Raw genomic sequence first — 27,854 nt, forward strand, 5'->3', positions numbered from 1 at the left:
GAATGCCTGCGACGACAACCGGGAGATGCCGAAGCCCCTTTCTCATTGTCCTCGCCCAACAAGTGCCCATAACGGACACAAAAGAACCTGGAGCGATGCCACTTCCCCACACAACAGCCTTGCCTTGTCCACGTTTCTTGTGTTTCACAAACCATTGTTCTTTGCCCCGCCTTTTGTACATATAGCCAGTATCCTTTTGAATGCAACTCGGTTTCCTCCCCCAGAGGTCTGCTGGACTGATCTCTACATTCTTCACGTTTATCCGGCTGGCCTATCGTTCTAGCTTCATCATCACGACTCGGACGCGTGCTTTGACCTTGTACCTTTCACATATTTGCATGGATAGACGCGTCGACACGCTTTCACCAACGATTTTCTTCTTCTTTTACTTTGCATGATGGATCATTCGCCTATGTTTTTGAAACTCCGGACGATTGCTTTCTGTGAGTAGCCTGTTCATTCTTGACACGACACTGTACTCATTGCGCTCGATAGTGATAATCACACTTGTATGCTTTGTGTGGATTATCCTCTTCTCAGTTGTGGTGACTCTGCGATGGGGAACCTTGGACACATCGGAACGTGAGTTTCTTTCCCGATGCTTATCAGTAACTGTCCGGTCTGATTCATCGTGCAGACTCACTTTTAATTCTCTTCATCGTCGCCAACTCTATTACGGTCATAATCCTTCCTATACTGTAAGACGGCTTTTCGTTCGTCTCGATCTTGGCACACAGCTGATACAGGGCTCAGGATTCTACGAGAATTTCGCACATGGCTGGACGGTGCTCGTCTTCTGCTTCTACTCATGATCCAAATAGGTCCGCCAACCTATTCAAGGGTCGCTCTATGACTGGTGCTAACTTCTCGTAGGCGTGGTGGCCGTCTTTACCGCTTGGTACCCCACGTTCACATGTGCTACCTCCTGTAAGTCGTTGTTCTGCTCAGACTCAGCGTGCAGGACGGCTAACGAACTGTTTCATCTTAGCGGTGGATGACCGGGGCGTATGTCAACTTCTCAACATGTATATTCTGATTGCGGGCTGGGTTCCGGTCGCATTGCGTGCGTATTTCATCTTCGTCTATACCTTGCCCACGTTTCAAACTCATTTTAATCTTGACTCCTAGTGCTCGCCTACGCCTGCTGTCTCGCATACTACGCCTACCGTATACGCAACCTCCCACCGTCCATCGTTAGCGAGCACAGCAGCGACCGTTATGCCCTCGGCGACGAAGAGAAAATCTTAGGTCTGAAGATTGATTCTCGCAGAGGAACCCTGCCCATGATGGAACCCTCCCTCAATACACCCCTCTCCATCAGCATAGACCGCACCATGCATCTGGTACACCTCAGTTCGGACGGCAGCTCACCGATACGACCGTCACCGGGATCGAGAAGACCGAGTATGGAGCCTGCGGCGCGCTCGGGGCACCTCAGTGTCGATGGGAGTCTGCCTTCGACGAAACCGAATGGGTCTAGGAGGCTGACTCTAGAGAAAGCTATGCGCCCTGGGCATGCGAGTGGGAGTCAATCGACTGGGAGTTCGGGTTCTACAGGTTCGAGGAGACCGAGTATGGAGCCTGCGGTTTGGCCGGGGCATCTGAGTGTCGATGGGAGTCGGCCTTCGACAAGACCGAACAAGTCTAGGAGGCTGACTCTAGAGACAGCGATACGTCCTGGGCACGGGAGTAGGGACGGGAGTCAGTCTACTGAGAGTCCCAGTTCGACGGATTCGAGAAGACCGAGCTTGGAACCGTCAGCGATAGTGTCGTTACACCCAGGACGCCTAAACGTTGCGGTCGATACCAATTCGCGGAGACCTTCACAGGTTTCGATGCTGACACCTGTAACAGCTACTGTGGGGCAAGCGAGTGCTCCAAGTCCACTGCAGGAGTCACCAGGGCCACGGGCCACAGATAGTGCAGGAGCTGGGGTTGGGGCTGGTCCCCTGAGGGAGAAGATCAGGAAACATGAATCGGGGAGACTGTCAAAGGCTCGTTTGCCTGCGTGGTACTTCTAGGCAATGCTGTTGAGGACGACCCGTTGTAAACCTCTGCCACATTGTAACTGTATCACTTCAATGCCAGATGACCGTAACCTGTGTAGCTATATATTACTTACCCCACTTTTATTGTACGACCTTGCGCGTTATAAGCACTGTATCAATTGCTTGTACTGTTCGCGCCCACCTGAAGAAGTATATTTTTCGATGGAAAAAAGACTTGTTGACGTGTCAAAATTCTCTAACCGATTTATGGAAGGGTGTGTATGATCAGGGATGGGGAGCGGCGACGGCAAAGCGGCCACGTGAGACGCTCTCATCTGCCCGTGTGTTTTGGCGAACAACTGAGACCGAGTGTTACACTGCGCGCCTCACATTGCCCTCTGCCTCTCCTCTGACGTGAACCTCTGAATGCGTCTATGACCTGACCATATTACTCGACCATAACATACGGCTGCACGCTTTCCTGGGCTGATACTCAAGACTCGTCGAGACTATCTTTTCGTCCTCTCGGTCGGCCGACACATCCCTACTCACGACAAGAAACGACAAACCAACCGACTCCTAGGAAGAAAATATGAGTTCCTGGGATGTGACACGGGTCAAGGTACGATACTCCTCGTCAAAGAACATGTTTTTCATGTTAAAACAATTTCTATCTGGTTACAGGCGACCTTTCGTCTCGCTACACAAAGGCTAGGACAGCTTCGGGATCGTATGGACGCACAAGCCCCGGTAACAGGTCGCGACATATCCATACTCTTGCAGCAAGGCAGTACGACGCTGGCACGGGCGAAGGCTCAGAAGCTAATCAAGGATGATATAATGGGCAATCTACTGGAGCTGCTGGAGATGCAAATTGGGGTCTTAGTGGAACGAATAGAAGAACTTGAAGGGTGAGTCTCTTCCTCCAGTCCTATCGCGAGTCAGCCTTCGACGTGTTGACCATGACTCTTGATGTTGACCCATCTGCTGGCAATGTACTCAGTGGCTCGCCGAGCCCCACTGTGATTGAGGCTGCATCGAGTATTATTTATGCTACGCCTCAGGTCGAGGCGAAAGGTACGGGTTGTATGTTCTAATCATTCTATGTGGGCTCTGACCCGCCGCACAAGACCTTGTGGTAGTACGAGATCTGCTTGTGCAACGCCTTGGACCCGCGTTTCTGCACTCTGCCATCACGAACAAGGATAACTATGTATCTCTAAAGGTTAGGGAGTCTGCCCAACTAATAATAGATTCATGGTTTGACGATGCTCTATCTTTAGGTCGTCCGAGCACTATCAGCACCTCCTGCATCCGCAGCAGATTTGGACACTTACCTCATGGGGATTGCAAAAGCACATCGTGTCGAATGGCAGCCAGAATTGCAACCAGATGATGTGTATGTTCTTGCCATTTGATCGTTATTGGCGTTCGGCACTGACTGAGGGACAGACTGCACGCACTTGCCGAGATTCTTGATGCAGAGTCTTCACCGACAGTGGATATGCCCCTCCTGCGCAGACTTTGTGCTCATGGTATGCATTGTGAAACGGCCCTGCGTCCATCGGTGCTGACTACGGAACCTAGGTATACCATCGACGCCACCATGGCTTCGTCCCAGAATATGGCGGTAAGCTGTGACAGCCATGGAAGCCTTTTCGTTTCTAGCACTCTTGGGGCTGACATGACATCACAGATTATTGCTAGGTACACTTCCTGTCCTGAAGATTACCTGGGATGTCGAGGCTAAGAAGCAGCGGGATAGTTATTATGTATGTTCTCCCTCAGGATACGGCGCGTTCACAATCCCTGATATACAATCCAGGACCTCATCAATCGTCTACTTATGCCCTTCTCCAGTCTTCCTCCACCGACAACACCTCTAGCGTCACTAGATGCTCAACTGACCAACGCAATCAAGGACCTTTTTCGCGTTCCTCCGAATCTCCTCACCGCTCTCGAGGAAGAGCCTGAAAGTTCTTCGTTGTGCCCATTGGATCCTAGCGCACCAGAAGAAATCCGGATAGCCTGTGCCACCAACCTTGATGCCCGGCTGGAGGCCATCCATGCCCGTGACGCGAGCGTCAGCCAAGACCCACCCGAAATTCGCTTGGAGGGAGACTCGTACGCGATACCCGAGATCTCTTTACAATCCCCGGATGCCGAAGCGGAGGAATCAAGCACTCGTCCTTCCAAAAATCAAAGAACATTGTTTTCGTCCAAGATGTTTAACACAGGCGGTGCACATCCGAAGCATGCATCCGCTCTCATTCGTCTCCTTTACATCCACTCATGCTTGAACCCTGCCAATCACTCGCCACATATGGCTTCGCTTCTGATACCACTTTACGCTGTGCTGAACGAGGAGGTCGAACCTCAAGATCAGGCACATATCGAGGCCGATACCTTTTGGCTATTCGAGGCCATGGTTAGCGAGTTCTCTGAGCTCGAGGATCAAGATGGCGGCAATCGGTGGATGAAGAAGTTCGGTGAGCGTGTGGCATGGGCAGACCCGGAGCTTTCGTCGGATTTGGTAAGTTCTTGCTATCACTTCTCTATCTAGAACATGTCTTTCTGACGAGAATCATAGCAAGTGAAGGGACTAGATCCTAGCTTGCCTCATTATTCATAGTATGCGACCATGTCTTCGTTTCGTGCAGTGACATCACTGACCCGTATGTTGTAGTCGATGGCTTGCTCCACTTCTCACCCATACGTTACCACTACCCTCGGTCCTTTCAATATGGGACGCGCTGTTCTCTCGAGCCATGACTGAACGGAACTCGTGCCCCAAGCTCGAGTACCTTCTGGATGTGTGCACGAGCATGCTGCTCCGTTCCAAGGGTCCTTTACTTCGGTTCGCTACTCTCGCTGCATTCGGTCTTGCGCGCATCGATACTTACGGATCGGCTTTCAGTTTGGGAAAATCAGGTCCACGCTCGCCCAGCTTGTGGAACGACGAGTCCGGGTCGATGCCACCCCCCTCTCCCGTCCGAGCCTGGGAACTCAACGACGCCTTTATCGAGGGTATGGCACTACTACAGATGTATCCCATTGAGGCCGCCGGCGGTGTAGAGAGCATTCTCCAGACTGCTGCTGAGCTCGCGTCCAGGAGGGAACAGCAATTGAGAGCCCCGAAGGCTGACAATAGCACGCTTAGCTCACGGCTAGCGACCACGATGTGGCGAGGTTTCACAAATCAGGCCTCTTCTCCTGGATCATCACCAGAGTCGTCAGACGACGAGGATACGGCTATGGAAAATACTGATACAGAGTCTTCTCGTCGGGCGCCCACCAGTCCGAAGCCTACAGGGTTGACCGCTTCCTGGAGCAACACCATATGGAAGGGCATCACCAACCAGTCCGCTATGGAAGCGCCACCCTCACCGTTGTCCCCGGCTTCTCCTCTGTCGCCTCTGCCGCCATCTCCCGTATTGCCTACTCCATCGCCTCAACCAGATCTTCTTACTCCCTCCGCGCCATCGACTTCATCGCTGTGGAACTACGCGGAGAAGTTCAAAGAAACGGACACAGCTGCCACCCTTGCAAAGGTCAGCACAAACTGGCGCGTCAAGGCGCTGGAGGCGTGGAGCAGCCGAGGTGCTGCACCACCACCACCACCACCCGCGAGTGCTACCTCGTCCATGGCGGCACTGTCTCACCCTCGAAGCGGCTCGTACAGTGCTGGGCTTCCCCCGAAGGTCGAAGATAATGATCGACGATCCTCTCTTCCCCATATGGACCGAAGCCAAGTCTACTCCCCGCCCGCACGTCCTGCATACTTTCGTCCTCCTCGAGACAGCATGATGCCCCAACCCCGAAGAAGCCCTCTCTCTTCCCCCACGAGCCCTGAACCTGAGATGTCTCCAGATGATAGTGGACATAACCCCGCCAAATTGATTCGAGAGTCTATCGCATCGTTTGCTGGGTTCACTCACGCTCCTGCACCTAAACCTGCTCCCAAAGCAGGTCCACGGCCCCTACTGTTGAGTTCTTCGTCGCTCTTGACAGGCACACCGACACCTCCCGTCTCTCGGTCTACCAATGTCACTCCTGCGATCGGTGGGCACCGTCGCGATTGGTCCGACGTCATGCAGAACAAACCACACCTCACCCATAAGGCATCAGTGTCGTCCATATCATCTACATCCGAAGCCCCCGGTAGGCATCTACGGGCTGATAACAGGAGCTCAGATTGGGAATCTGATGCAACGGAAAGTCGCAAGGTTCGAATTAACCGTGGCTCCGTCTCTCCCATGGCGCCTATGTTCCGAACCGGCCGACCCGCCTCTGATAGGTCATCCTCTGGGCCCGCAGAAAATGGGATAAATCCTCTACGCTCATGGGGCAGAGTGGACGCACCTGACTCACCGGTGACCCTTCCCTCGTCTCCGCCACCTCCGACGCCTGAATCGTCCAGATTTCCCGGAAACAACGTCCAAGTCAGCGGGTCTGATTCTCAGAGAGGTTCCATGGTGCTCTCCGAGTCGAACGTCCACGTTCTTGACGCACCGGCGACATCGAGGAAGATTGCACGGAAAAGGACTCCACCACCGCCAGCAGCGGTGGAAGGCGAGACGTCGGACTCTTCTGCTGCGCCAGCCCCGGTCATGGCACCAAGCAGGAGTCCTCGCACTCGGTCGAAACGCTATGTCAACCGCCCGACCAACCTCACGATTCACAGACACGATTCCAACGCCAGTGCCACTTCAGACGTGAAGACACCCAGCCCTAACAGTCTTCAGCTGCCAGCAGATGGTGCTGAGGACCCCGACACGGGTATGACGCCACGGGCGCTTACGTTCGACGAAAACCAGTCATCTTCTCCCTCTCCCCCTTCACCGCGTTCTCCAAAGATGGTCAGGAAGTTATCTGGGGAAGGTCGTGCACGGAAGACCTCAACAGACGGCCAGCCTACTCGTACGAGAAAGATCTCGGCAGATGGTCGTGTAGTCAGGCCCCGAAAGATCTCGACTGGGAGCAAGGAGATTAAGCGAGAAAGTAGAGCGGAAGAAGGCGACGATGAAGGATACGACGACCTCCTTTCTGCGTACTCGGAGAGTGAAGGTAATGGTACGGATACGAAACTTCGGTGATATTTTTGGTGGGTGAGGGGGATTAGAGTTGTCTCGTCTTTTCGTCGCGCTCTCTTGTTTTCTCCGTACCCTTCGATTTCGTGCATCATAGTCTCTTCATCCCTTATCTGCTAGAGGACCCTTTTCAAGCACATACGTATGCATACTGTACTTAATCTCATTCAATTTTTCCCTCCGCATAATCCTATGACTTATGTTCTATACCTCATTGGGCATCTTTGCTATATCCAACGAATGGTTTGCATCTTCCTTTCCCATACAATACGCTACCCCTTACGTCCCACATGCCACGCAGAGCGTTGATGTCCTCCTATTCTTTCAAGATGTGCAAGTACTCGTGAACACTGTGATAAATTTCTATCAAAACCGGAAAGTGTGGCTTGATGTTCTATAACATATGTCAACTGAAGAAGGTGAAAATTGACACAAGAGAACAAGGGAGAGCGTACCTCATACGCCACGTCCATCTTCGCCGATCCGTCTGACAGTTGTTGAAGAGCAGCCAGATAAAAACGGACGTTCCATCCGTACAGTCCTTCGTTGATCACGAAGTTTTGGAGGGCCGTCAAGGGTATAAAGTTGCGAGAAGCAAACAGGGGGTATCCTGGGAAGCCGCGGTGGGTCTCGAATTGTATACCGTGCGGGGGAATGACAAGGACTGATTCTGGTACGTCACGGTCATCACTTAGCTTTAGGTACGGAGGGTGTATGCAGCGCGGACGTGACAGTCGTACCCCAAAGAACTTGCGTGCATTTTATGTACAGGTAAAGCAGAGCAATGGCTGCGATCCCTAGCCAAGCGTACGTTCGCCGACCAATCTTCCACGACGCCCGAGATAAGTGTGGAAACATCTTGTAGCGAAGAGCACGAAGGCGTACCGTGGGCCACAAAGCAGAGCCTAGAAGAACCAGTAGCGCATCGAACCAAGTCAAAGCATGAGCACCCCGTATGGGTCGTCGACTACCATCGCGTGCGAGATGCCAATTCTCTACTCTGAATTCCTTGCATAGACCAGGGATGTCGAAGACGAGTAGCTCTGGATGAGTGTCGGGTAGAGGTCGACTGAGGCCTTGGGACCTTCCCATGCGCCCCAGATCAACGTGCTTGAACTATGCTCAGATCTTGAGCGACTCGATGGTAGGATACTGTGGTCTCGGTCAAAAACAGAGCCTGAGTTATGTATGATGGCGGTCGCTGTGAGAGGCCGTATTTCGGGTCATGCCTCTTACGGATGAGAAAGTAGAAATTGGGAGATAAACCAAGCCAGATATGGTCTGGATTACCTCTACGTAATCATGGCCAAATACAAAGACTTTGCCAGAATTTGTTTCACAATGACCTGTTCTTCCACCACACAAACAACAAACCTCGATCCTTGAAAACCTAGTGGAGTATCGAATAGCTTCAACCTTGAAAATCCAGAGGAAGCTTGTATGCTCTGCTAGCGCTATCAGTTCTCTCGGCATCCGTCATATCTACTATTCTACTGAAATGAAGCTACCGTTGTACCCTGGCTGCCATTGCTCTCAGCGGGAGACGACCACCTAGATATGAAATGTAACTTGATCTTCGAACCAATGGTTGCTCTCTTGAACGTACTGAAAGGACTCGGTCCGGCGCCCATTGTAGTATTGGTGTCAGAGATCTGGATCGGAGATGGCGATCAGACCAAGTTCAACTTCGGCCACTGGGCCTACTTGAAGTTTAAATTGTGCAAGGGCCGTGTCGCTTTCCTCATCTCAACCCCCTCAGAACCTTTTTCGAGCGCATCCTAGTTACTCTGCTCTGCTATGTTGTCTATTTCCGACAATCCAGCCGCCTCCAGCGCCAGCGGCTTCGCATCTCTGCTTCAAACTCTTGGACTTATGCAAGGGTCCTTCAAGCCCTCTCCAGCCTTAAATGAATCCTCTAAATCCTTCAACCAGTCCTCTCCAGACCCCATGAACAGCGCAAGCAACAGCACTAGCGGACCTATGTTTCAGGCGGTAGATTTCAGTGCTCAAACGGCCTTCTCTGACAACGGCGCGTGCAATGTCGAACCTTACACAACCCCGAACTACGCTGTTACACCCTTCCCGCCCTATGATCCCATTGAGGCGACGGTCTACCGCTATCGACAACAGCAGTCCGTCAACCTTGGCTCCTGGTATGTCGTATGTATTATTGTTTCTACCAGCCTGGTCTCATCGTCTCGAAGGTTCGTTCACGAACAATGGATGACCCCTTCTGTGTTCTCTTGTGCGTCTGGCAAACGAATATCAGAACTCGACATCGCTAGCGGTTGGGGCTCACACGATAACGCTCGCGCCGTACTCGAACGACACTGGGATACCTTCATCACTCAAAGCGACTTTCAGTACCTCGCCAATATCGGAATCAACACCGTCCGCCTTCCCATCGGTTATTGGAGTCTTGGTCCTGGATTTTGCGCGGGCACGCCCTTCGAATCTGTGGCGGATGTCTACCGAAATGCATGGCCACAAGTCATACGTGCCATCAACATGGCTGGACAAGCCGGCATCGGTGTTCTCGTCGACCTTCACGGTGCTCCTGGCAGCCAAAACGGTCAACCTCATTCTGGAATCTCAGATGGCGCCACCAATCTCTTTACCGACCCTTCGGATCAAGACAAAACTGTCTCTGCGCTCGTTTGGTTGGCTCAACAGCTCGTCCATGTCACGAACGTCGTCGGCATCCAGATGCTGAATGAGCCCCAAAACGCACCCAACCTTTCCGATTTCTGTACGTCCACATATTTATCAAACCATCGGCTTCCTTGCTCATCCTGTCCATGCAGATACACGAGCTCTAGATGCTATGCGAGGAACCTCGCCCGAAGCTGCCTCCTTTCCTTTCTATCTTCATGACGGCTTTGACCTCAATCGATTTGCCGATTTCATTGGCGGGCGTACCGACTTCGTCGTGCAGGACTATCATTCTTACTACGTCTTCACACCTCAAGACGACCGTGAGGCTGCCCACGATCACACGGCGGATATTCAAGGTTACATTGCGAACAACCTTGGCCAAGCATCCCAGCGAGAACGCCGCAACCTGGTCATTGACGAGTGGTCTTGTGCCCTAACGCCAGACAGTATGGCTCAAGAGGAAAATCCCGAAGATGCACAGAAACAATTCTGTACGGATCAAATGTACATGTACACAAATGCGACCGCGGGATGGAGTTTTTGGGGTACGCATTCTACCTTCATATACAGACTTTGCAAAGCTGACCACCATACTTAGCTTTCAGAAAGGAAGCATGCAATGATGATCCTGGCTGGTGCTTCACGGCCGCCGTAGGCCGCACCCTTCCTTCCACGTTCTTCTCCTACGGCCCAGGATCTTTCGCTACCCCCGCGCAACTCCAAGAGATCGCTGCCCTCGTTGCCGGCTCCGTCACCTCCACTTCTCCTTCGCCGCCAGCCAAACGGGATCCAGGTCTCCAGGCCGCCTTTGCTGTACCCCCCGACTCCACTGAGTCAACAGACGCTGCCGCGTTGGCCTCCTCGTCGGATTCGCTTCACAAACGCTCTCCAGAGTTTCAAGCCGCCTTCGCTGTACCTGCATCGACCGAGACCGCTTTTTCTCCTCCACATAAGCGCGATGGAGTACCTGATCTTGCCAGCTCTCAAGCGTCGACCAATAAGGGATATTCTGACGGGTGGTTGACTGCGCAGATCTTCGCCACCCACGGGCTTTCTCGGCTTGGATTCATTGGGCAGTATATAACGGATAGCATTGTGAAGTTGGGCCCTACAGTGATCGCATCCGGGACGGAAGACTTTTATAAGGATTGGTTTTTGAAGGGGTTGTGCGATGGCGAGAACGCCGTCAGAGGGGTTATCCAGATTGGAGGCTGAGTATGTGGCGTGATTTATAGGTTGTCATTTCGGTTCTGCTTCTGTCTGTGTGTCCCATACGTGGTCCCTTTCCCCCCTGACTGTATCGCTATCCTCTAGCGTTTAACTCGCGGTACAAGTCGTTGACTCGGATATTCTTTACAACTCGCAGCATTGTGTCATTTGTTATCATACACCTCTTCCATAATGAGCCGATGAATACCCTACAAGACAGTCCTGGTATGTGGATATGTTTTGAACTACGGATTTCCACGAAGGGCCTAGAACGAGTAGTTCTTCTACAGGCATTGACTATAGTATGTAGAAGAAGTGGTACACGTGCTTCCTGCAGCGCATACTGTTGGCCCGGTCCAACCTTCACCACCGCACTGACCATACTGCAAGTTCATTGATAAGTATATTAGAACATTGTCGAATGTTCTTCAAGCATAGCCAGGAGACGCACCTTGGTTTGTGTAGCTCCACTCGCCGTCGAAGTCGCGGTCCCAGTGGAGGTCGAAGCCACCGTCGACGCAGGCGCAGTAGCCGAACCCGAGCTCGATGCGCTACCGCCAAGGTAGGTATCGTACGACGAAGAATGGGTCGTCGAAAGATCCACTCCGAAAAAGTCGAACTCGTTGTGCTCCGTGAAATTGGACGCTGGGTTAGTAGGATCATCGACGGGTGTGGTAGTCGATGTGACATAGGCAAGGACCTGGGTCGAGGCGAGATTACCGGCACCGAGGGAGCCACCATCCCAGGTCGTACAGTTCTAGTACGAGGTGAGATGTGCGTGAGGTTGTGATTCTAGAAGCGACATCAAATGAGAGAGACTGGGGCAAACCTGGCAGCGGAAGGAGGCCTTCATATGGGTGCTATTCACCATAGTGTCGGGTAGCATTGTGATTATAGGTCCATCATAAGGAGTGGGCTGAACATATCCCCTGCGTTGACCGAGTCAGCCAGTGGCTTATTATGAGTAATGATAAGACTTACGAGGTCCAGCGTGGTGAGAAGACGACATCTTCGCCGTTGGGCCACGTCACGAAGAGCAAGCTGTTGGCCATCTGGCCACCCATACTCACTCCTGTCCAGCCATAGCTAACGGGAGCCACGATCTCCGCGATGAACTGGGTGGAATTTGGTGTACTTCCTGTGGACAAGGGAGGGAGGACAATGCCAACGGTAATGTCCAACGTGGGATCCTAGGGATACAATGTAAACGTGCGATGAATTGAAGGTAAGATCATTGAGACCCACAGTGTATCCTGTGTAGCAGATCGAGTTGGTTGCATCACAGTATGCTGCACCGGCCTGTGCAGAGACTGAGGCAAATGAGACGTCAGTTATATTGTTTGTGCTTGTGTAACATCGTGAACAGTCAATGAACACTGACCGAGGCCCACACATGCGAGAAGAGCAAGCAGGTATTTCTGGAAACCCATTGGTATGGTATTCAAGATGATGGGATCAATGGGGCGGAGGGGTATACTGGTGAGCCCTTAGGTTCTCTGCGAATCCCTATAAAAGCAGACATGTTCGCGAAGCTGCCACGGTGGCGGCTAGCAACAATTACATCTGAGACGATAGAAATGCGAGTTATATCCTAGCTTTATCCGTAAAAGTCGAGGTTGGTGATTCTTTACACCATATCCGCAGCCCAAGTAGAGCAGGATGAAGGTGCTAGTGCAAGAAGAAGTAGTGGCACCGTATGTTTGTGGCGCCGCCGGTTGAAACGAAGCACGCCGCGGGACTATAAAAAATTTGACATCCGACGAATCGCCCGCCACAGCCAAAATAGATCGACAATTCTCCTTGACTGCCTCCCTTCCTGACTTCCGCCCCCCTCATCCCATCGACCAAGGATCCTCTGCCGTGAGGTCGCATTCAAAAAACAAACACCCTCATTCCAACACATCATGTCCGATCCTAACACCCGTGGAAAGGCCTGGCCTATGGCTGATGCTGAGTTGAACAACCAGGTGCGTTTTCCTTCCCCGGTTTTGAGTGCCACCCACACCACTTCGTCTTTCCTTCCCTTCCGACGTATCGCAAATAAATGCCGGAGAAGACGAGAAGGCTGATGGACTGACCATACATGTGCTCAACTAGATCTTGGATCTCGTTCAACAAGCCTCTACCTACAAGCAGCTCAAAAAAGGAGCCAATGAGGGTATGCCTATAACCTGCTCGTCCCTTCACTTGCCCTTCTGACTTTGTCTCTCTGTTCATGTGCTTTACTCCTGATGACGTGGTACGCTAAAATGTTCATAGCCACGAAGACCCTTAACCGTGGTATCGCGGAGTTCATCATCTTGACTGCCGACACGGAGCCTCTGGAAATTTTGCTCCACCTTCCCCTCCTCTGCGAAGAGAAGGTACGTGGTTTATTCTTACAGAACTTTCTCTGTTCTTGCACTCCTGTTGCTAACAATGCTTTACCTCGGGCATTTTGCTGGTGTGGTTATGGATATATAGAACGTGCCCTACATCTTCATCGAGTCCAAGGCTGCGTTGGGTAGGGCGTGTGGCGTCACCAGGCCGGTCATCGCTGCGAGCGTTACGTCGAACGAGCAGAGGGAGTTGCAGAGTCAGATCTTGACTATCAAGAAGGCCATCGACAAGCTCATGGTCTGATTGGTACTACTCGGTCATGTACTAACACCTGTATCGGCCTGACGAACTCTGACTACATTTGCCGTCCATTTCTACACTGAATATTCTCGGAACCGGGTGACTCTAAATGACTACTTTCAGACCTCAGCAGAAAGCGTGAACACGCTTGGTTTCAGACCAAGCGCAAGGTTATCGGAAGACAGTCGATGCCATGTACAGGAAAACCTCGCTGAATTAGTCAGTCGTGTACAATGAATAGGAATCGTGTATCGTCCTACGAGATCAAGCAACATGGAACCCATGAAGTAAACCAGAAAACATAGCATTGGGCTGATAAGACCTATGAGAAATAGTAAGAAATCATAACATGGGGGATGGCGGGGTACATCGAATACAGCATAGCGAGGATACTACTCAATCAAGCGAGAAGGGAGAGGACTAGGAATTATTTCGGAACGTTTTCGCGTGCTTGAGCCTTGACGCGTCGTCTGCAAGGATGGACGAGGTTAGAACGTATCAGTAAGTAGGCAACTCAAGGACCATCGGGAAGAGGGTACATACTCGTACGCCACTTTATCGTTCCTGCTCATCAGTAGTTCATGAGCCTCAAAACAGATATGGAAACGTGAGAACATAGAACGTACTTGAACATAGTGTAAGCATCGCTCTGCGCTGGATCGTTCACGTTTGGATCATTGAGCAAGGCCTGAATACCCAGAAGAATCTGCAGCAGAGGTAGACCATTAACGGTAGCACGCCACCCGTATGTCCTAGGCCGCACACGTACCTGCTTGATCGTAATCGCGGGTTTCCAAGATTTCTCCTCATCGAGAATGGACAGACAGACAGTGCCAGAGGGATACACGTTCGGGTGGAATAATGGGGGTGTGAATTTGCCTGTAGAAGACGATGAGGATTTATGCGCCCATCGGTTTAGTTCTGGCGAATCACTCACACTTCGGCGGCTTAGAAGGATAATCTGGCAAGGGGATAATATAAGCTAGAGTCCTGCTCACACAAGGCAACCATCACGGTCGATCGTACTTACCTTCAGGGAAAATCATCACAAGTTTGTAAAGACCGCCTTCCCATGGTGTCTGTCGCCAAGTTCGCAATTTCGACGCGTCAATTAACGCGTCGCGAATTAAGCCAGTAAGGAACTACGTACGCCTTCCTTTCCAGGGATTCCGACCTCCCACTCCATGAGGTTCATAGAGCCATCAGCAGCCTTGGACGGCTTAGCGTAGAAGCCCTGTGAATGATAGATCAGTAATGTGTGGGCCACCGAGGAGCCACCAAACACGACACGCACGAATGGATGGTCTTTCCTCCATTGCTTACGCTCCTCAGTCAAACGTGGTCTACAGATCCCAGACATGATTGTCGACAGAGATACGCGATGAGAGTCGACAACGCGAGTGGAGGAGATACAACTGATTCAGTTCATATTCAAGCTGTGGATGCAAGGCGAAGGCGAGAGGCATATGATTGGTCAGCAATTACATCACGTGTCGTCCTGTGGAACACGGACGCGCAAGCTCAGTGTGGCCGCGCGTCTCATTCGACATTGGACGCGCTCAGACTCACCACAACCACAATGAACTCCTTCGCGACTAGATTCTCAACAACTGGCGCAGAGGCGGAGATACGCAAGGCGAAGGAAATTACAGGCGAGGACGATGGCATGTCGGACGCGATGTGGGGGTCAGAGGCTGGTTTGGGAGGGATGGTCAATGGCGGACTTACATTCGCTATGCCTGCTGTTCACGATGTGAGCCCATCTTCCTATTCGTTCTGCCATATATTATCCTGAATTGTGGAATGTAGCCAACAGCATTCCTTAGGCTGCACACCGATGACCACGCGGATCCTAACTGCAGGATCAAAATCCAGCACGGTACTACCACTCTTGCATTCAGGTTCAAAGGAGGCGTCATCGTTTCTGTGGACTCAAGAGCTACAGCGGGTAGCTACGTTGGTACGTGGCTGCTACGTATTATATGATGTGCATTTGTCTCATAACTGCTCAGCGTCGGGAACCGTGAAGAAGGTCATCGAGATCAACCCTTACCTGCTCGGAACTATGGCTGGTGGCGCGGGTGCGTCGAACTTATTATCTCGTCCGACATTGAAACTGAACGCTCGTTTCTTGCAGCGGACTGCCAATACTGGGAGACGTACCTTGGTATCCAGTGTCGACTACATGAACTGAGGAACCGGGAACGGATATCTGTGGCGGCAGCCAGCAAGTATCTCAGCAATCTCGTCTACAGCTACAAGGGCATGGGTCTCAGCATGGTACGTGATCATTGGCTTTATCTACTGTCCCGTCCTCATCTCAATATCTTCATAGGGTACGATGATTGCCGGCTGGGACAAGACAGGCCCAGCGCTCTTCTATGTCGATTCGGATGGCACTCGTCTCAAGGGTGACCTCTTCTCCGTGGGTTCCGGTTCAACGTTCGCGTATGGTGTGCTCGACCAGGGGTACCGTTGGGACTTGACAGACGAGGAGGCTCAGGAACTTGGACGAAGGAGTATCTACGCCGCCGGGCATCGTGATGCGTTCTCCGGTAACACGAACAACCTGTACCACGTGAAGGAGGACGGCTGGCACTTCATCGGTACGGACATATCGGGTTTTCTCAAAAAACATCTACTAAATGACCGTCTACAGGCAACTACGACATTAGCAAGATGCACTACGACGGACCTGGAGACGTTCCTGGGTCGGCGGGGCATGGGTATGGGTACGATGTTCGTACGAACGGCCGTTATTCGATTCTTCCTCCCGCAGTTACGGTTTAAAGCAATGTGTGGACTGTACTTTCGCGTGTATAATCATGAATCTCGTCTTTTGTACCTTGGACTATGCTTTGCTTTCGAAGCTTGAGCTTTGAACGTCGGATATCGGGACCCACGCGACGGTGAGCCAAGAGTGTGACGTCGATTTAGATTACCGAATGTGTGCCACCGCTGTCAACCGAAACGCGCTCTATCCCAACCAAATCGCCACATCCGTGTTCGTCTGCTTTGCTGTCTGTGCATATCTCGTTAGGTCTTTCTTGAGGACTGCGAGCTCATGCGATTAGTATTATAATGAAACGAATATTCTCCAAGCGATTGTCTCAGCCTCCGACCGCGCATCCACCAAAACCAGCCGTGCCTTCCCCGCCTCCGAGCAGTTCCATCCTGCATACTACAGGTCTCCAACGCAGAGACATCGTACCGCCCGTACCCCATCCTCGTCCTCACGACCATATTGCTCTTCTCCCTACAAAAGATGGTCTTCTTCTTCGCCCACACTTTGCTGGAGGGATGCCTCCAGAGTCGCACGTCAAGATCCACTGGGGAAAGGTGGCAACCATCGAAGAGTTGGAAGGCGATGTAGAAGGCTCAAAGGATGACTGGAGTGCGAGTGTGATTGTGTACGGTATCATTGGGATTTTAGAGCTTTACAATGGTGCTGTCGCTTCCTGTTACCACTTCGTACTCGTCACTGAAGCTATGTTTCCTTTTGACAGCATCATACCTGCTGGTCATCCATTCCAAATCTCATATCGGACATTGTGAGACCCGATGCTCCTCTTCTGCCACTTTCATGTTTCCTTACGATCCTGATAGGCTTGGAACCTACGCACACCATCTACGGCGTGAAGGGTGTAACGGCCATCCCGCTCGTGGAAGACCGTGCCCGTACAGTACTAAACGTCCTTTCGTCCAAGAATGCCGCTAGACATTCACTCTCCGCCATGCCTACCGATGCCATCCCCACACTCAGCGACATAGCCTCAGACGCTGCGTCCGAATCCAAATCAGACGAGCGAGATACAGAGTCGAGTTCTCCGCGGGTTACCTTCGCCACTGAAGAACAGATCAAGATCATGTCCCCGGAGGCCACCCGCGAGACTTTCGATTTACCTGACAGACCACCGTCGCCGTCTTCTATGATGTCAGGCGCTTCAGGTGCCTCGACCCCTTCGTCGGAGTATTCTCTCTCCAACAATGCCCCTATAGCGAAGACATTGGCAGAGAGGCTCTCATTCTGGAACAGGCTTCCTAAGAGGACGTCATATTCTGAAGCACCTTCTAGTGACGAGCAAGCTAATCTGAAGGAAGCTGATATCCTGGAAGGTCGGATTGATGATGGTAAGGAGGAACCATCGGAGGTTCTCAACGACATCCTGGAGTCTACGGCTCCCGCCCCGGCGACGTTGGAGGAAAAGCACAATGAGCTCGAACAGAAGATCCTTAGGCAATGTGTCAAGGACTTTTCCAAGGGCGAGATGTACTTCTCGTACAACTTTGGTAATACCCCACACCTCGCTGTATAGTAGATGGAAAATGTTGATCTGGCTCTTCAGACATCACCCGGTCGCTGCAGCACAAACAGGACCAGATCACGAGAGCACAGAAACAGAATTCTCTCCTCGAAGAACTGACCGGTTCTGAGAAACCCTCGTCGAACGATCACGAACCGACGGCTATAGGTGACAAAGTCGATGTTTTGGCAGAGCCTTCCTCCACTCTTCCCTTGTGGCGTCGCGTGGACCGTCAGTTCTGGTGGAACGAATGGATGTCGAAACCATTCATCGACGCTGGTGTAAGTTCACAATGGCCTGTTGGGATGTTTTGGTCCACCCCATGCTCACCCGTGTTCACACATTACAGCTGCACTCTTATGTGCTACCCCTCATCCAAGGCTTCTTTCAGGTTGCGTCGTTCCCGGTACCGAGAGAACCTGAAAGTACAGAGGAAGGTGATGCAGCCCAGGTGGATTATATCATCATGTCTCGAAGATCTAGAGATCGCGCTGGCCTTCGATATCAAAGACGGGGAGTGGATGATGATGCTCATGTCGCAAACTTCGTCGAAACAGAGACAGTCATGCGGCTCGATGTCAGTCCTCAGATTTTAGATAAGTCCATTATGCGTTGGCTGACCCCCTCACAGCGCGAAGGCGTGTCAAACGTTTTCAGTTATGTCCAGATCCGTGGCTCGAGTGCGTCGCATACTGTTCGTACAGAAAATAGTATCGAGGGAGCTGACGTCCCCACCAGTTCCACTCTACTGGACACAGTCGGGTTACAGTCTGAAACCAGCGCCACAGGTGGCGCCTGACCGCACACCGGAACAAAATATCGATGCGATGCGCCGACATTTCAGTCGCACTCTCCCTTCATATGGGCCACATGTGCGCTGGTTGTCTCTTTTATCTCGTGGACCCCCACTCCTGACGAGCTCCCACAGACCATAGTGAACCTAGCGGAGCAACACGGGAAGGAAGGATCGGTGACTGAGGCATACCGTAAATACGTCCAGAGTATCGACTTGCCCGGTGTGCAGTATGAAGAGTATGACTTCCACGCGGAGACTAAAGGCATGAAGTGGGTCTTGTTTTGTTGGCTCTCTGTTATAACTCTGATTAACTGTGCGCGAGCCTAGGTATGAGAACATATCCAAGCTTATAGATCACCTCGAACGCACATTCGAACAGCAAGGGTAAACATACGTCGAGTAGAGTGCCTTCACAATGAGCTGACTGGAATCCCTTCGTTCAGATATTTCTGGGTTTCGGATCAATACGTCTTGTCACGACAAAAAGGAGTTTACCGAGTGAACTGCATAGATTGCTTGGATCGAACGAATGTTGTCCAGGTCTGGCATCGTTATTTTCGTTTCGTGCTTCTTCATTGCTGACGTCTCTCCTGTCCAGTCTGCTTTCGCTCGAAATGTTCTCAACCACCAGCTTCTTGCGCTCGCTCTGTTTAATCCTTCGGAGCAAGGACGAACGGCTCTTGATATTGTATTCAATGATGGTCCGTCGAGTTCTCAGTCCTACTATTGGCGCTCGTTCATCCTTGTGCACAGTATGGGCAAATAACGGCGATGCTATAAGCCGAAGCTAGTGAGTAAATAGGCGATCACTGTAATATGTTCGATAACGAGCGCCCTGTATAGTGCTGGTACATCTGCCCTCAAGGTTTGTCTATGCTCATTTCCACATCTGCTAGGGCCGTTCTAACTTATGATCTTTCAGGGTGACTTCACTAGGTAGTCTCTCAATTCGCAAAGCATGAGTTGCCTGCTCTTACCATTAATTTTACAGAACTGGAAAGCGAGACCTTGGCGGGATGCTGAACGATGGCATGAACTCGCTCGCTCGGTGAGCGCATTGCCATTGCATCCCAATCATACATGTCGTTCTCACTGTCGTCCCAACCGCCTACTACTAGAATGTATACCTCTACGTTCAGCGACTGGTTCTCGCAAGCTGTCATCGACTACATGCTCGGCTACCGTACCATCTCGGTCTTCTCTGAGTTTCTGCTCAAGTTGCAGTCTACTGATCCCAGAGATCTGATCCGACTGTCTAAGATCCGCGCAGAAGCTATTGCGACGTCGGTTTCGAGGGTACTGCAGGATGGTGAACGGTTATTGTCTGGATGGACGCTGTTCGCACCGAGTGAGCTGAATAGAAAGTGGGGAGAGAAGTTCGAAGAGAAGGTTCTGTTGTTGGTCAGTACTCTTAACGCATGCTCCCTTTCGCGGTCCATACTCATCAATATTTGGTGTCGTAGTCCGTCAGAGCATTATATATCATAGTAAGCATCAGTGCATGTCCGCTTTGTGGCCCGTGAGCTGACAGTCCCACAGAGTTATGACTACAATTTGGAGAAAGTGAAGATGTATACCCGTGTACCCCTCGGTGATATAACAGGTCTCTCTAAAGGTATACTCTCTTCATAGTCGCTCATTCCAGCCTCCTCTGACTTTAATGTCTACCCCATCAAGGTGCATATATCCTGTCCCCGCTAGAAGAGGGCTCTCGAGACCCAATCCAAAACGCTGGCTTCTCCATCCACTGGCTGAACAAGAATCAAACCACTCGAGTGACGAGCTACTCCGTCCGTAACAGCGTCGACGTCATCGAATCGCCCAACTCTTCTCGTCCCTCCTCCCCTCTCCTCTCACTTTCCAAATCAACGAGCGGTGACCCTTTAGTGGCACCCAAACCTGTGCCCACACCCGCCATGAACCCACTCCTCGCCTTCGCGAACGCCTTCAAAGTCAACCCTACACCCGTCCAAACCCCAGCTGTCGACGCCACCGCCACATCACCCTCCGCACTCGACCCACCCTCGACACCCAAAGCCACCACCACCACCACCACCATCACCACCACCAAACCAAGCATACCTGGCCTCTCCCGCCCCTCCACCTCCCGCCGTCCTACCGCCCTCTCCCGCATCCTCTCCAGCGCCGCACCCCCACCCGACTCCGGCGAAACGAGCTTCGCGGCCTTCAAGATGCTGCCCATCGACCCCGCGCGTTCGTGGCGCGGGAGTCGGTTCGCGGAGCCTGCGGACGAGCTTACGGGGGCGGCGAATTGTAGGGAGGCGGTGGATGTGGTTACGGAGGCGATTAGGAAGGCATGTGAGGATGTGGGTGCGGTGGGGGAGGGGTTCGTGAAGGAGGAGGATGTCGTCAGGTTCGTCCTCTCCCTCTTTCTAATTTTGGCTTGTCGAGATTGAGAAGTGAACGCTGAGCGTTTTCTTGTGTGTGTGTGTGTGTGTGTGTGTTTTTAGTTTGGCGGAGGCGCAGAGGATGACGAGTGTATATGCGAAGATGGAGTATGGGGTGAAGAGGCTGCTCTGGCTCGGAGGTTGAATCTGTTTTTGTTCGGACATATATTCGACATTGGGACGGCGGATACACATGTAATCTTCCTGGTCTCTCACGAACATTCACGACCCTAGTAGTATCCAGTAGTTTCCGTACGACACACGACCCTCGACCCTTGACCTCCTTGTTCTCGTACACCTGCATTCAGCTCTCTGTAGAGTATACCCTGTCTGTTGTATGCGTCGTGCAGTCGCTCCACCGTCGCGTCGAGGCCATGGACGGCCTCACTCGCTTTAGTCGAAGCAAACGTCATGCAAAGCAAGATCAGAACACGAAACAAAATCCGATGTATTATACTGTCACATGGCAGGGGAAACGAAGACGCGAAGAGTGAATGATGAAGAAGGGGACTGAAGGACCGTGGTATGTACGTACGAACACGAAAAAAATTGTAACCGAAACGCAGGTTGCCAAAGAAAGAGTAAATGAAAAGAAAATGAGACGAAAAACCGGGACCCGAGAGGATATAAAAGACGAAAGACGAAAGACGAAATACGAAAGACGGAAATGAGATGGAGACGCGAAACAACAAGACGAAAGATGAAAGAGATGAAAGAGAAGAGAGAAAAAGAGGGTGAGAGACGGGAGTGAGTGAGTGCAGTTGCATGTAGGCAGGCAGTTCAGGCAGGCAGTTCAGGCAGGCAGGTACGAGGTCCACGAAGTAGTCATTTTTTTTGAAACAAGAGTCACAAGAAAATACGAAGAGGAATAAGTCAAAGTCGTTGATGCGGTGTGTATGTGAATGAACGTGAAGCGGTAGGCTGGGCCGGTCGGTCGGCAGACAGGTGGGTAGGCAGGTAGGTAGGCAGGTAGGTAGTTAATCGTGTCAACTTGAATGAAGTGGAGATGGCAGGCCGAGCGAGAAGATGAGAAATATTCCCGTGGGAGTGGGAGGTGGTGTCAGACAGTGCTAGTAGATGCGTCCTGAATCCAAAGAAAGGCGAATAGAGAGAAGTCCCAGGAGAAGCGACGGTGCCAGTACGGAAATGATGATGCCAAAAAAAAGAGAAAAAAAAAGAATAATGATGACAAGGCATGCGGAACGAAAGAGGGTCGAGATGAAGACTCGGAAAAGAAAGAGAAAGAGAAAAGAAAATCGTCCAAGCAGTGATTATATACAAAAAAACAAAACATCAAAAACCTAATCTAAAGGTATAAAACAACCGAGGATCAATCAAGCAGGGTCGGGTCAGACAGAATTGGAACAGACAGACAGAATCAAGAGTGAGAGTCAGAGATTCAGAGAGAGGGAGAGGGAGGGAGGTTTCGTCACGGCCAATCAAGTAATCGGTAAGGAGGGGTATTGAACAGAACGGGAGGTGAGGGGCATTGGGCATGAGAGACGGCGGGTATGATGCATGATGCTAAGAGACGTAGGTACGTAGGTTGGGAGGTATCGAACGGAGTCCACATCGCAGTGAGTAGGCGGTCGGGCGAGGTTGTGGTAGGTGTATAACGGAACGCGTGAACGATGATAAAACCGGTGCGTGAATGTGGGTAATGAACAGGGTAGGAGGGGGAGATTATGGGTTGGAAACCCAGCAAACAAAAAAAAAAGGATAAAAAGGCAGCTGCGGCATACGTTATATCTCTGTCCGTCCATCAGTCCAAAAATCCGCCAGTCCATCGAAAGTATTCGAATATTCGTGCCCGTCAGGTATATATGCACGACCTCCACCAAAAATATTCCGGTAGGTCGACAGAATGAGGGGTAAAAGAACAGGATGAAGATGATGAGCGGGGAGGTAGTAGTACTATGGAAAGAGGAGGGAAGGCCGAGAGGTCCGGGGGGGAGAGCGCCATTCAGGATAGGATTGATGGATAGGTAGCGAACAAGTGCTCATGGCACCCTTGCTAAGAGAGAAACGAAGAGGGGCTACCTGTATCGACAAGTGGAGAGGTAGTAGCAGTATGGAAAGAGGCGAAAGGCGAGCAGTTCAGGGGGGATAGCGCCATTCGGGATAGGATTGATAGGTAGCAAAGAGAAACGGAGAGGGGCGTGAAGAACGGACGGCGGCGGTGACGGCGGCGCAGGGGCTACCTGCTATCGGCCGGTATCGACAAGTATTACAACAAGAGCGCCGACATCGACAATCGACTGTGTGGTGTGTGCCGTGGCGCCAAGATTACAAGCGAGCGTGCGGGGAGGATATTCATAGCGTTAGAGGTGCATGCGCGCGGCTCGGAGAATTTTCGTCTGTTGTCTGTTGTCTGGCAAAGTCGGTCGGTCGGTGGGGGTGGATGACACTGAGCATATTGAGATGTGGTCAGCCATGTAATTGAGTAAAATGAAATGTTTGATGCTGATGCGGCCGCGAAGAGACGGGGAGACTTACATCATACTGTAAAGCCCGTCAGCCCGTCAACGCCACCCACCGGCCCTTCCCCCATCCGTACCTCCGTCGCATCCATCCGTCCGATCGACATTGTTCCCCGTCACCCCATCCCTATCCCCGGCATCATTCATCACTCCGTCGCTCGATCACTCAGCGTAACCCCATCCCTCCCAAGTCCTGTATATCAATGAACCTCGTCACCCGCTTCAGCGCCCTCGTATTATCGAGGACGTCCAGCCCTCCTCTTCCTCTTGCGCTCCCGCTCGTACGACTGTCCAGGTCCCCTCTATCGTCCTCGACCGCGACCCGCATATGTTTCTCACAAAGCATCTTTCCCTCCACCTCCCAATACTCCACCAATCTCTCCGTACACCTCCCTCTCCTCCTCGGCGCCTCATCCTCATCCTCTCCATAATCCGACTCATCTTCCTCCTCCTCCTCATCCTCCTCACTCCCCCCATCCCACTCACACGTCAAACACCCCGGATGATACCTCTCCCCCTCATGACTAACCGCACACTCCCCCTCAATCGGCTGTCCACAGCCCCTCGCCGCACACAACGACCCGTTCGCCTCGTGATAATGATAAGCGCAGAACGGCTTTCCCTCGAGGACGTAGAACGATTTGTCCGGGAACGGTTTTTGGCATGTGTGGCAGTTGAAGCAGTCGCGGTGGTATTTGCCTTTGAGTTGGCCGTCGGAGGAGGAGACGGCTTGTTTTTCGATGGGGAGGTTGCACCGCCGGCACTGCGAAGATGAGGTAAGGTAAGGTTTTTTTTGTTCCGTTAGTGGACGGATGGACGGAGACGGAGGAAAAGCAAAAAGGTCCGGAGTAAGTTAAGCGAGGCGGGCGGCGAGCCTAACCTCCAAGGAGAACGGCGCAACCACGCAGCAACGAGAAAAAGAGGGGGAGGGAACACAGAAAAAAACACACAAGCGAGGTGCGTTTGACGTAAAATAAACGACGTCTGCTCACCTTAGGCAAGTACATATTCTTCCAACACCGATCGCACAGCACCCCCTTCCCGCTCTCCACCCTGATCCACCTCCCATCCTCGATCCTCTTCCCACACCTCACACAATCCCTCACCCTCGGCTTCCTCGACGACGACGACGACGAGCCACTCGTCCCCGTACTCACACTCGCCTTCTTCCCCGCCGCGACCTCGCTCTCCGCCACCGACGTCGCATCGTCGTCGTCGTGCCCGTGCCCATGATGTCCATGTCCATGTCCACCCCCAATCGCACCCGAAATCGTTCCTCCCCTCCTCGCCCCATTCAACCCCACATTCAACGCCGCCGCACTGCCCACACCACCCGGCGCCACCCTCGCGCTATCCCGCTGACTGGGCGACGTATGGCTCCGCACCGGTAACTTCACGGGCTTCAACCCCGGACTTCCTCCTGCCCCTGCTCCCGCTCCGATCCCGAAACCGTTGTTCGTCGGTGTAGGGGGCACGATGGGCACGTCAAAGTCGAGATCGGCTGAGCTGGACCCAGGTGAGCGTAATAAGGCTTCCATCGCGTTATCGAGGCCTGCGCCACCTCCACCGCGAGAGTATGCAGAAGAGGACGAAGCACCGGACGGGTTTCGTCTAGGCGACGTGTGGACGACGTGCTGTTGATCGTCTTCGCTGTCCGCGTACGCGAGCCCGAGCTCCGACTCGTCATCTGTAGGACTTCTCAAGGGCTTACCGTTATTATGTCCGTCTTCCTCGTCGTCATTCTCGCCGTTCACTTTCACAGGCACGTCCGCGAACTTGTTCCGATACTTCTCGAAGAAGGGAAGTCTTGGCGTGGTCGGGGTCGTCGGCGTTTGTGGTTCTGAGCTGTGCACCCATGGTTGCGGTTGTTGGGACGGGAAGGGGATGGAGGAAGGTGAGTTTAGGTTCAGCTGGAGACGGTTACCGGTGGGCGAGGTGGGTGAGTACGGATTAGGGGCGCCACCGGTGATGGTCGAGTTACTGTCACGGATGTTGTCACGGGGGAGGGCGTGGTCGGCTCTTGTGGGTGTCGTGCTGGACAGGGGTGAGGGGGAGCGCGGGGAGTGAGCACGTCCGTTGAGGTGGTGTGTGGGGGACGAGGGGGAGAGGGAGTTGGGCGAAGAAGAGAGGACGGGAAGGTCCTTTGCTGTTTATGTACAAGTGAATGATCAGCAAAACAAGGTTTTCATTAATAGACAAAAAGGTTAAACGCGGACTATCTCCGTGAGATGACGTGAAAAGGAGGCAATCGGGCTTCCTCGAACGGGAGCACAAGAGTGACGTACCATCAGGCTCGACACGGCCGATATCCAGCCACTTGGGCGCGTTCGCCCTCCGACCGTCCATCCCTGCCGGGGATGCCAACTCTGCAGGAGCAGCAGGAGGCTTGAAGAGCCCCATGTGCTGCTCCCCTCCTCCTCCCTGCATGTTCTGCGCGAACATCGCCGCTCTCGCCGCAGCCGCGAATCCTCTCCTGCCTACGCCGGCCATCCCAGCCTCTCCTCCCGACTTGGTGTCGATCTCGGGCCCATGGTTCTGCTGCGAATAGTGGCTCGGCGAGGGCGCGGGCGACGGGTAGCGAGTTGTGTTGGTGGGAGAACTCGGGAAGGGAACTGAGGCCGGCTGAGGAGATCTGGGGTGTTGGGGGAGCTGAGGAGAAGAAGGGGGTGGGTTCGAAGAGGGTTCGGTAGGCGGTGGGGGGAGTGAATTCGTGGGTGGTGGAGCGGGTGGCGAGATGGACTGCGCAGAGGGCCGGCGGAGGCCTTGATGGTGGCGGATGGAAGAAGCGTTGGAGGCGACGCGAGGACGGATGGGAGCAGGAGAGGAGGAGGAGGAGGGGGAGCCGGTGCGATGCTGCTGTGGCGGGAGGAAGGAGGACGCGGTGGACGCGTTGGACGGTCTGCGGGAGCGGGAGCTGTTCGAGGACGGAGGGCGCGGCGACGGGGTAGACGAAGGCGAGCGTCCTGCTGAACGGATCGTGCTGACGGGCGAGGGCGACCGGCTGAGGACTGGCCGGTCTGAGATGTTCGGCGAGAGGCCGTACGTGGGCGGCGACTGGGGCTGCTGGGGCCGGTATTGCGGCAGGGCTGGGGGCGGCGGGGGAGAGGGAGAGCGGACGGAGGGAAGGGACGGCTGGCGGGAGCGTCGTGCGGTCGATGCAGTCTGCACGGACGAGTAGGAGGACACGGAGGACGTGGACGGCGCCCGTGAGCGCGAGGACGAGCTCTTGCGGTTGTTATTCGGGTTGAGGACGTTCTGGAGCCTGAAGGCGAGCATGGACGAGGGGGACTTTGGGGGCGCGGCGGGCTTTGGAGGCGAGGGCAGGGGAGGGACGTCGCATACGTGCTCGCCGAGTTGGTCGAGGGGCACGGGGGCGCTGCACGTCGAGCACTTGACCGAGGGCAGCAGCTGCGATATCCTTGCGGGGCCTCCGCTGGGCGGCGCGAGCTGGGCCATGGCTGAAAGACGATGTCGACGGCCAGCGTGAAGGTGAGAGGAGGGCTGCGAGCGTTGGAGACCGCCCTGCTAAGCGAGCGTGGAGTTATCAACTACCACACTTTACCCGCCACAACACCCCGATTCGTCCTCTTCCACTCGCGTTTCATTTCTTGCTCGCTCTTCTTTCTCCATCTATCTCTCACAGCTCAAATAGTATATTCTGTCTCATTGCCCTCGAGATTGCATGTCCTCCCTCTGTTCTCTCCCTCCTCTCTCTCCCTCGACTTCCCCTCTTGCCCCTCGGTCCCTTCCTCTCCTGCCCGCTTCGATTCAAATTTCCAATCCGTAGCACCTCCTCCATATCATGCTAGTCTCCTTCCATCCTCCTCTCACAACATCCCATCTCTCCCATCGCTATCCCCACACGCTACACACTCTCGCTTGGAACACCATCCATATGCATCTCCATCTCCATCTCGATCCTCTTAAATAACTGCGGTATGCAGATACGCGACAACGAGTAACCCTCGAGCGCGCGCAAACGTCGATCCATCGCAACAATTTCATAACACATGCATGCTCCCGACACACCGGCTCCGACTGACAGTGACAGCTGTAACAATCACAAAGCAGGCTCTTCATCGGTTGCTCCTTGGTCTCATGCAATCATCTTCCGCCTTCTTCCCTTCTCCCGACGTCAGCCAATCATCGCTCGCCCTTCCTCGTTCGAGACTTCTCCCAAGTTCCAACCCTCCCCACGTGCTCTCCTTTTTTTTCGTGCATTACTCGATTAGGGCCGCCGGCTGTGGTCTTTCCGAGGACGAATAGCCGTTCGTCGTTCCTTCTTCCCTGTTCCCAAGCGCTCGG

General features: G+C 53.0%; 10 protein-coding genes across 10 annotated transcripts; 6 read left to right on the plus strand and 4 right to left on the minus strand.

The window, feature by feature from the left end:
* The first annotated feature begins 126 nt into the window (after positions 1-126).
* Positions 127-2,147, plus strand: STEHIDRAFT_166229 (uncharacterized protein). The gene is made up of 7 exons (XM_007300956.1): positions 127-443; positions 496-582; positions 638-698; positions 754-821; positions 874-927; positions 989-1,063; positions 1,129-2,147. The coding sequence occupies exons 1-7, from the start codon at positions 395-397 to the stop codon at positions 2,019-2,021; spliced, it is 1,287 nt and encodes a 428-aa protein (XP_007301018.1). The 5' UTR covers positions 127-394; the 3' UTR covers positions 2,022-2,147.
* A 433-nt stretch (positions 2,148-2,580) lies between these two features.
* On the plus strand, positions 2,581-7,084 carry STEHIDRAFT_153780 (uncharacterized protein; the record flags this gene model as incomplete). The annotated part of the gene is made up of 11 exons (XM_007300957.1): positions 2,581-2,610; positions 2,673-2,899; positions 2,992-3,065; positions 3,131-3,213; positions 3,272-3,387; positions 3,441-3,523; positions 3,576-3,618; positions 3,685-3,760; positions 3,814-4,521; positions 4,579-4,619; positions 4,675-7,084. 11 exons carry the CDS (start codon positions 2,581-2,583, stop codon positions 7,082-7,084), a joined length of 3,891 nt encoding a protein of 1,296 aa, XP_007301019.1.
* Positions 7,085-7,394: 310 nt separating this feature from the next.
* Positions 7,395-8,170, minus strand: STEHIDRAFT_50368 (uncharacterized protein; the record flags this gene model as incomplete). Its single annotated transcript, XM_007300318.1, has 4 exons — positions 7,395-7,472; positions 7,534-7,748; positions 7,819-7,903; positions 7,964-8,170. 4 exons carry the CDS (start codon positions 8,168-8,170, stop codon positions 7,395-7,397), a joined length of 585 nt encoding a protein of 194 aa, XP_007300380.1.
* Positions 8,171-8,875: 705 nt separating this feature from the next.
* Positions 8,876-10,948, plus strand: STEHIDRAFT_153781 (glycoside hydrolase; the record flags this gene model as incomplete). The annotated part of the gene is made up of 4 exons (XM_007300958.1): positions 8,876-9,231; positions 9,283-9,827; positions 9,883-10,278; positions 10,332-10,948. 4 exons carry the CDS (start codon positions 8,876-8,878, stop codon positions 10,946-10,948), a joined length of 1,914 nt encoding a protein of 637 aa, XP_007301020.1.
* Positions 10,949-11,211: 263 nt separating this feature from the next.
* On the minus strand, positions 11,212-12,562 carry STEHIDRAFT_74329 (carbohydrate-binding cytochrome b562). Its single transcript, XM_007300520.1, has 6 exons — positions 12,324-12,562; positions 12,188-12,252; positions 11,924-12,132; positions 11,772-11,871; positions 11,394-11,699; positions 11,212-11,325 (listed from the first exon to the last, which is right to left on the minus strand). The coding sequence occupies exons 1-6, from the start codon at positions 12,370-12,372 to the stop codon at positions 11,227-11,229; spliced, it is 828 nt and encodes a 275-aa protein (XP_007300582.1). The 5' UTR covers positions 12,373-12,562; the 3' UTR covers positions 11,212-11,226.
* A 199-nt stretch (positions 12,563-12,761) lies between these two features.
* STEHIDRAFT_137546 (NHP2/L7aE family protein) lies at positions 12,762-13,682 on the plus strand. Its single transcript, XM_007300959.1, has 4 exons — positions 12,762-12,909; positions 13,040-13,100; positions 13,202-13,305; positions 13,406-13,682. The coding sequence occupies exons 1-4, from the start codon at positions 12,847-12,849 to the stop codon at positions 13,562-13,564; spliced, it is 387 nt and encodes a 128-aa protein (XP_007301021.1). The 5' UTR covers positions 12,762-12,846; the 3' UTR covers positions 13,565-13,682.
* A 124-nt stretch (positions 13,683-13,806) lies between these two features.
* On the minus strand, positions 13,807-14,968 carry STEHIDRAFT_119029 (ubiquitin-conjugating enzyme 9). The gene is made up of 8 exons (XM_007300960.1): positions 14,856-14,968; positions 14,712-14,795; positions 14,592-14,640; positions 14,499-14,522; positions 14,331-14,440; positions 14,188-14,267; positions 14,105-14,125; positions 13,807-14,031 (listed from the first exon to the last, which is right to left on the minus strand). Exons 1-8 carry the CDS (start codon positions 14,919-14,921, stop codon positions 13,989-13,991), a joined length of 477 nt encoding a protein of 158 aa, XP_007301022.1. The 5' UTR covers positions 14,922-14,968; the 3' UTR covers positions 13,807-13,988.
* Positions 14,969-15,125: 157 nt separating this feature from the next.
* Positions 15,126-16,410, plus strand: STEHIDRAFT_74339 (N-terminal nucleophile aminohydrolase). Its single transcript, XM_007300521.1, has 6 exons — positions 15,126-15,314; positions 15,371-15,521; positions 15,574-15,642; positions 15,699-15,841; positions 15,897-16,167; positions 16,221-16,410. The coding sequence occupies exons 1-6, from the start codon at positions 15,141-15,143 to the stop codon at positions 16,349-16,351; spliced, it is 939 nt and encodes a 312-aa protein (XP_007300583.1). The 5' UTR covers positions 15,126-15,140; the 3' UTR covers positions 16,352-16,410.
* Positions 16,411-16,642: 232 nt separating this feature from the next.
* On the plus strand, positions 16,643-21,388 carry STEHIDRAFT_166235 (uncharacterized protein; the record flags this gene model as incomplete). Its single annotated transcript, XM_007300961.1, has 20 exons — positions 16,643-17,006; positions 17,068-17,112; positions 17,168-17,851; positions 17,908-18,146; positions 18,215-18,442; positions 18,497-18,545; positions 18,604-18,737; positions 18,794-18,930; positions 18,989-19,045; positions 19,105-19,201; positions 19,260-19,362; positions 19,415-19,451; positions 19,505-19,526; positions 19,584-19,597; positions 19,653-19,709; positions 19,780-20,062; positions 20,125-20,148; positions 20,201-20,276; positions 20,339-21,035; positions 21,133-21,388. The coding sequence occupies 20 exons, from the start codon at positions 16,643-16,645 to the stop codon at positions 21,212-21,214; spliced, it is 3,429 nt and encodes a 1,142-aa protein (XP_007301023.1). The 3' UTR covers positions 21,215-21,388.
* A 579-nt stretch (positions 21,389-21,967) lies between these two features.
* STEHIDRAFT_166236 (uncharacterized protein) lies at positions 21,968-27,505 on the minus strand. The gene is made up of 4 exons (XM_007300962.1): positions 25,835-27,505; positions 24,542-25,695; positions 23,566-24,312; positions 21,968-23,476 (listed from the first exon to the last, which is right to left on the minus strand). The coding sequence occupies exons 1-3, from the start codon at positions 27,003-27,005 to the stop codon at positions 23,716-23,718; spliced, it is 2,922 nt and encodes a 973-aa protein (XP_007301024.1). The 5' UTR covers positions 27,006-27,505; the 3' UTR covers positions 21,968-23,476; positions 23,566-23,715.
* Positions 27,506-27,854: the final 349 nt, after the last annotated feature.

Source organism: Stereum hirsutum (genome assembly GCF_000264905.1).
Source record: "Stereum hirsutum FP-91666 SS1 unplaced genomic scaffold STEHIscaffold_3, whole genome shotgun sequence".
Classification (NCBI taxonomy): Eukaryota; Fungi; Basidiomycota; class Agaricomycetes; order Russulales; family Stereaceae; genus Stereum; species Stereum hirsutum.

What these genes read in the sequence shown, in the direction of transcription:
- STEHIDRAFT_166229 (XM_007300956.1), top strand. Translation starts at nt 395, where the DNA reads ATGATGGATCATTCGCCTATGTTTTTGAAACTCCGGACGATTGCTTTC. An exon ending in ACTCCGGACGATTGCTTTCT is followed by an intron (nt 444 to 495) that starts GTGAGTAGCCTG and finishes TGCGCTCGATAG; the next exon opens with TGATAATCACACTTGTATGC. An exon ending in TCTACTCATGATCCAAATAG is followed by an intron (nt 822 to 873) that starts GTCCGCCAACCT and finishes AACTTCTCGTAG; the next exon opens with GCGTGGTGGCCGTCTTTACC.
- STEHIDRAFT_74329 (XM_007300520.1), bottom strand. Translation starts at nt 12,372, where the DNA reads ATGGGTTTCCAGAAATACCTGCTTGCTCTTCTCGCATGTGTGGGCCTC. An exon ending in AGGCCTCCTTCCGCTGCCAG is followed by an intron (nt 11,700 to 11,771) that starts GTTTGCCCCAGT and finishes ACCTCGTACTAG; the next exon opens with AACTGTACGACCTGGGATGG. An exon ending in GTGGAGCTACACAAACCAAG is followed by an intron (nt 11,326 to 11,393) that starts GTGCGTCTCCTG and finishes ATGAACTTGCAG; the next exon opens with TATGGTCAGTGCGGTGGTGA.
- STEHIDRAFT_137546 (XM_007300959.1), top strand. Translation starts at nt 12,847, where the DNA reads ATGTCCGATCCTAACACCCGTGGAAAGGCCTGGCCTATGGCTGATGCT. An exon ending in ATGCTGAGTTGAACAACCAG is followed by an intron (nt 12,910 to 13,039) that starts GTGCGTTTTCCT and finishes GTGCTCAACTAG; the next exon opens with ATCTTGGATCTCGTTCAACA. An exon ending in CCCTCCTCTGCGAAGAGAAG is followed by an intron (nt 13,306 to 13,405) that starts GTACGTGGTTTA and finishes ATGGATATATAG; the next exon opens with AACGTGCCCTACATCTTCAT.
- STEHIDRAFT_119029 (XM_007300960.1), bottom strand. Translation starts at nt 14,921, where the DNA reads ATGTCTGGGATCTGTAGACCACGTTTGACTGAGGAGCGTAAGCAATGG. An exon ending in TGTGATGATTTTCCCTGAAG is followed by an intron (nt 14,523 to 14,591) that starts GTAAGTACGATC and finishes TCCCCTTGCCAG; the next exon opens with ATTATCCTTCTAAGCCGCCG. An exon ending in TCCTTCTAAGCCGCCGAAGT is followed by an intron (nt 14,441 to 14,498) that starts GTGAGTGATTCG and finishes CGTCTTCTACAG; the next exon opens with GCAAATTCACACCCCCATTA.
- STEHIDRAFT_74339 (XM_007300521.1), top strand. Translation starts at nt 15,141, where the DNA reads ATGAACTCCTTCGCGACTAGATTCTCAACAACTGGCGCAGAGGCGGAG. An exon ending in TACAGCGGGTAGCTACGTTG is followed by an intron (nt 15,522 to 15,573) that starts GTACGTGGCTGC and finishes ATAACTGCTCAG; the next exon opens with CGTCGGGAACCGTGAAGAAG. An exon ending in GGACGGCTGGCACTTCATCG is followed by an intron (nt 16,168 to 16,220) that starts GTACGGACATAT and finishes GACCGTCTACAG; the next exon opens with GCAACTACGACATTAGCAAG.
- STEHIDRAFT_166236 (XM_007300962.1), bottom strand. Translation starts at nt 27,005, where the DNA reads ATGGCCCAGCTCGCGCCGCCCAGCGGAGGCCCCGCAAGGATATCGCAG. An exon ending in CGGCCGTGTCGAGCCTGATG is followed by an intron (nt 25,696 to 25,834) that starts GTACGTCACTCT and finishes GTACATAAACAG; the next exon opens with CAAAGGACCTTCCCGTCCTC. An exon ending in AGAATATGTACTTGCCTAAG is followed by an intron (nt 24,313 to 24,541) that starts GTGAGCAGACGT and finishes TCATCTTCGCAG; the next exon opens with TGCCGGCGGTGCAACCTCCC.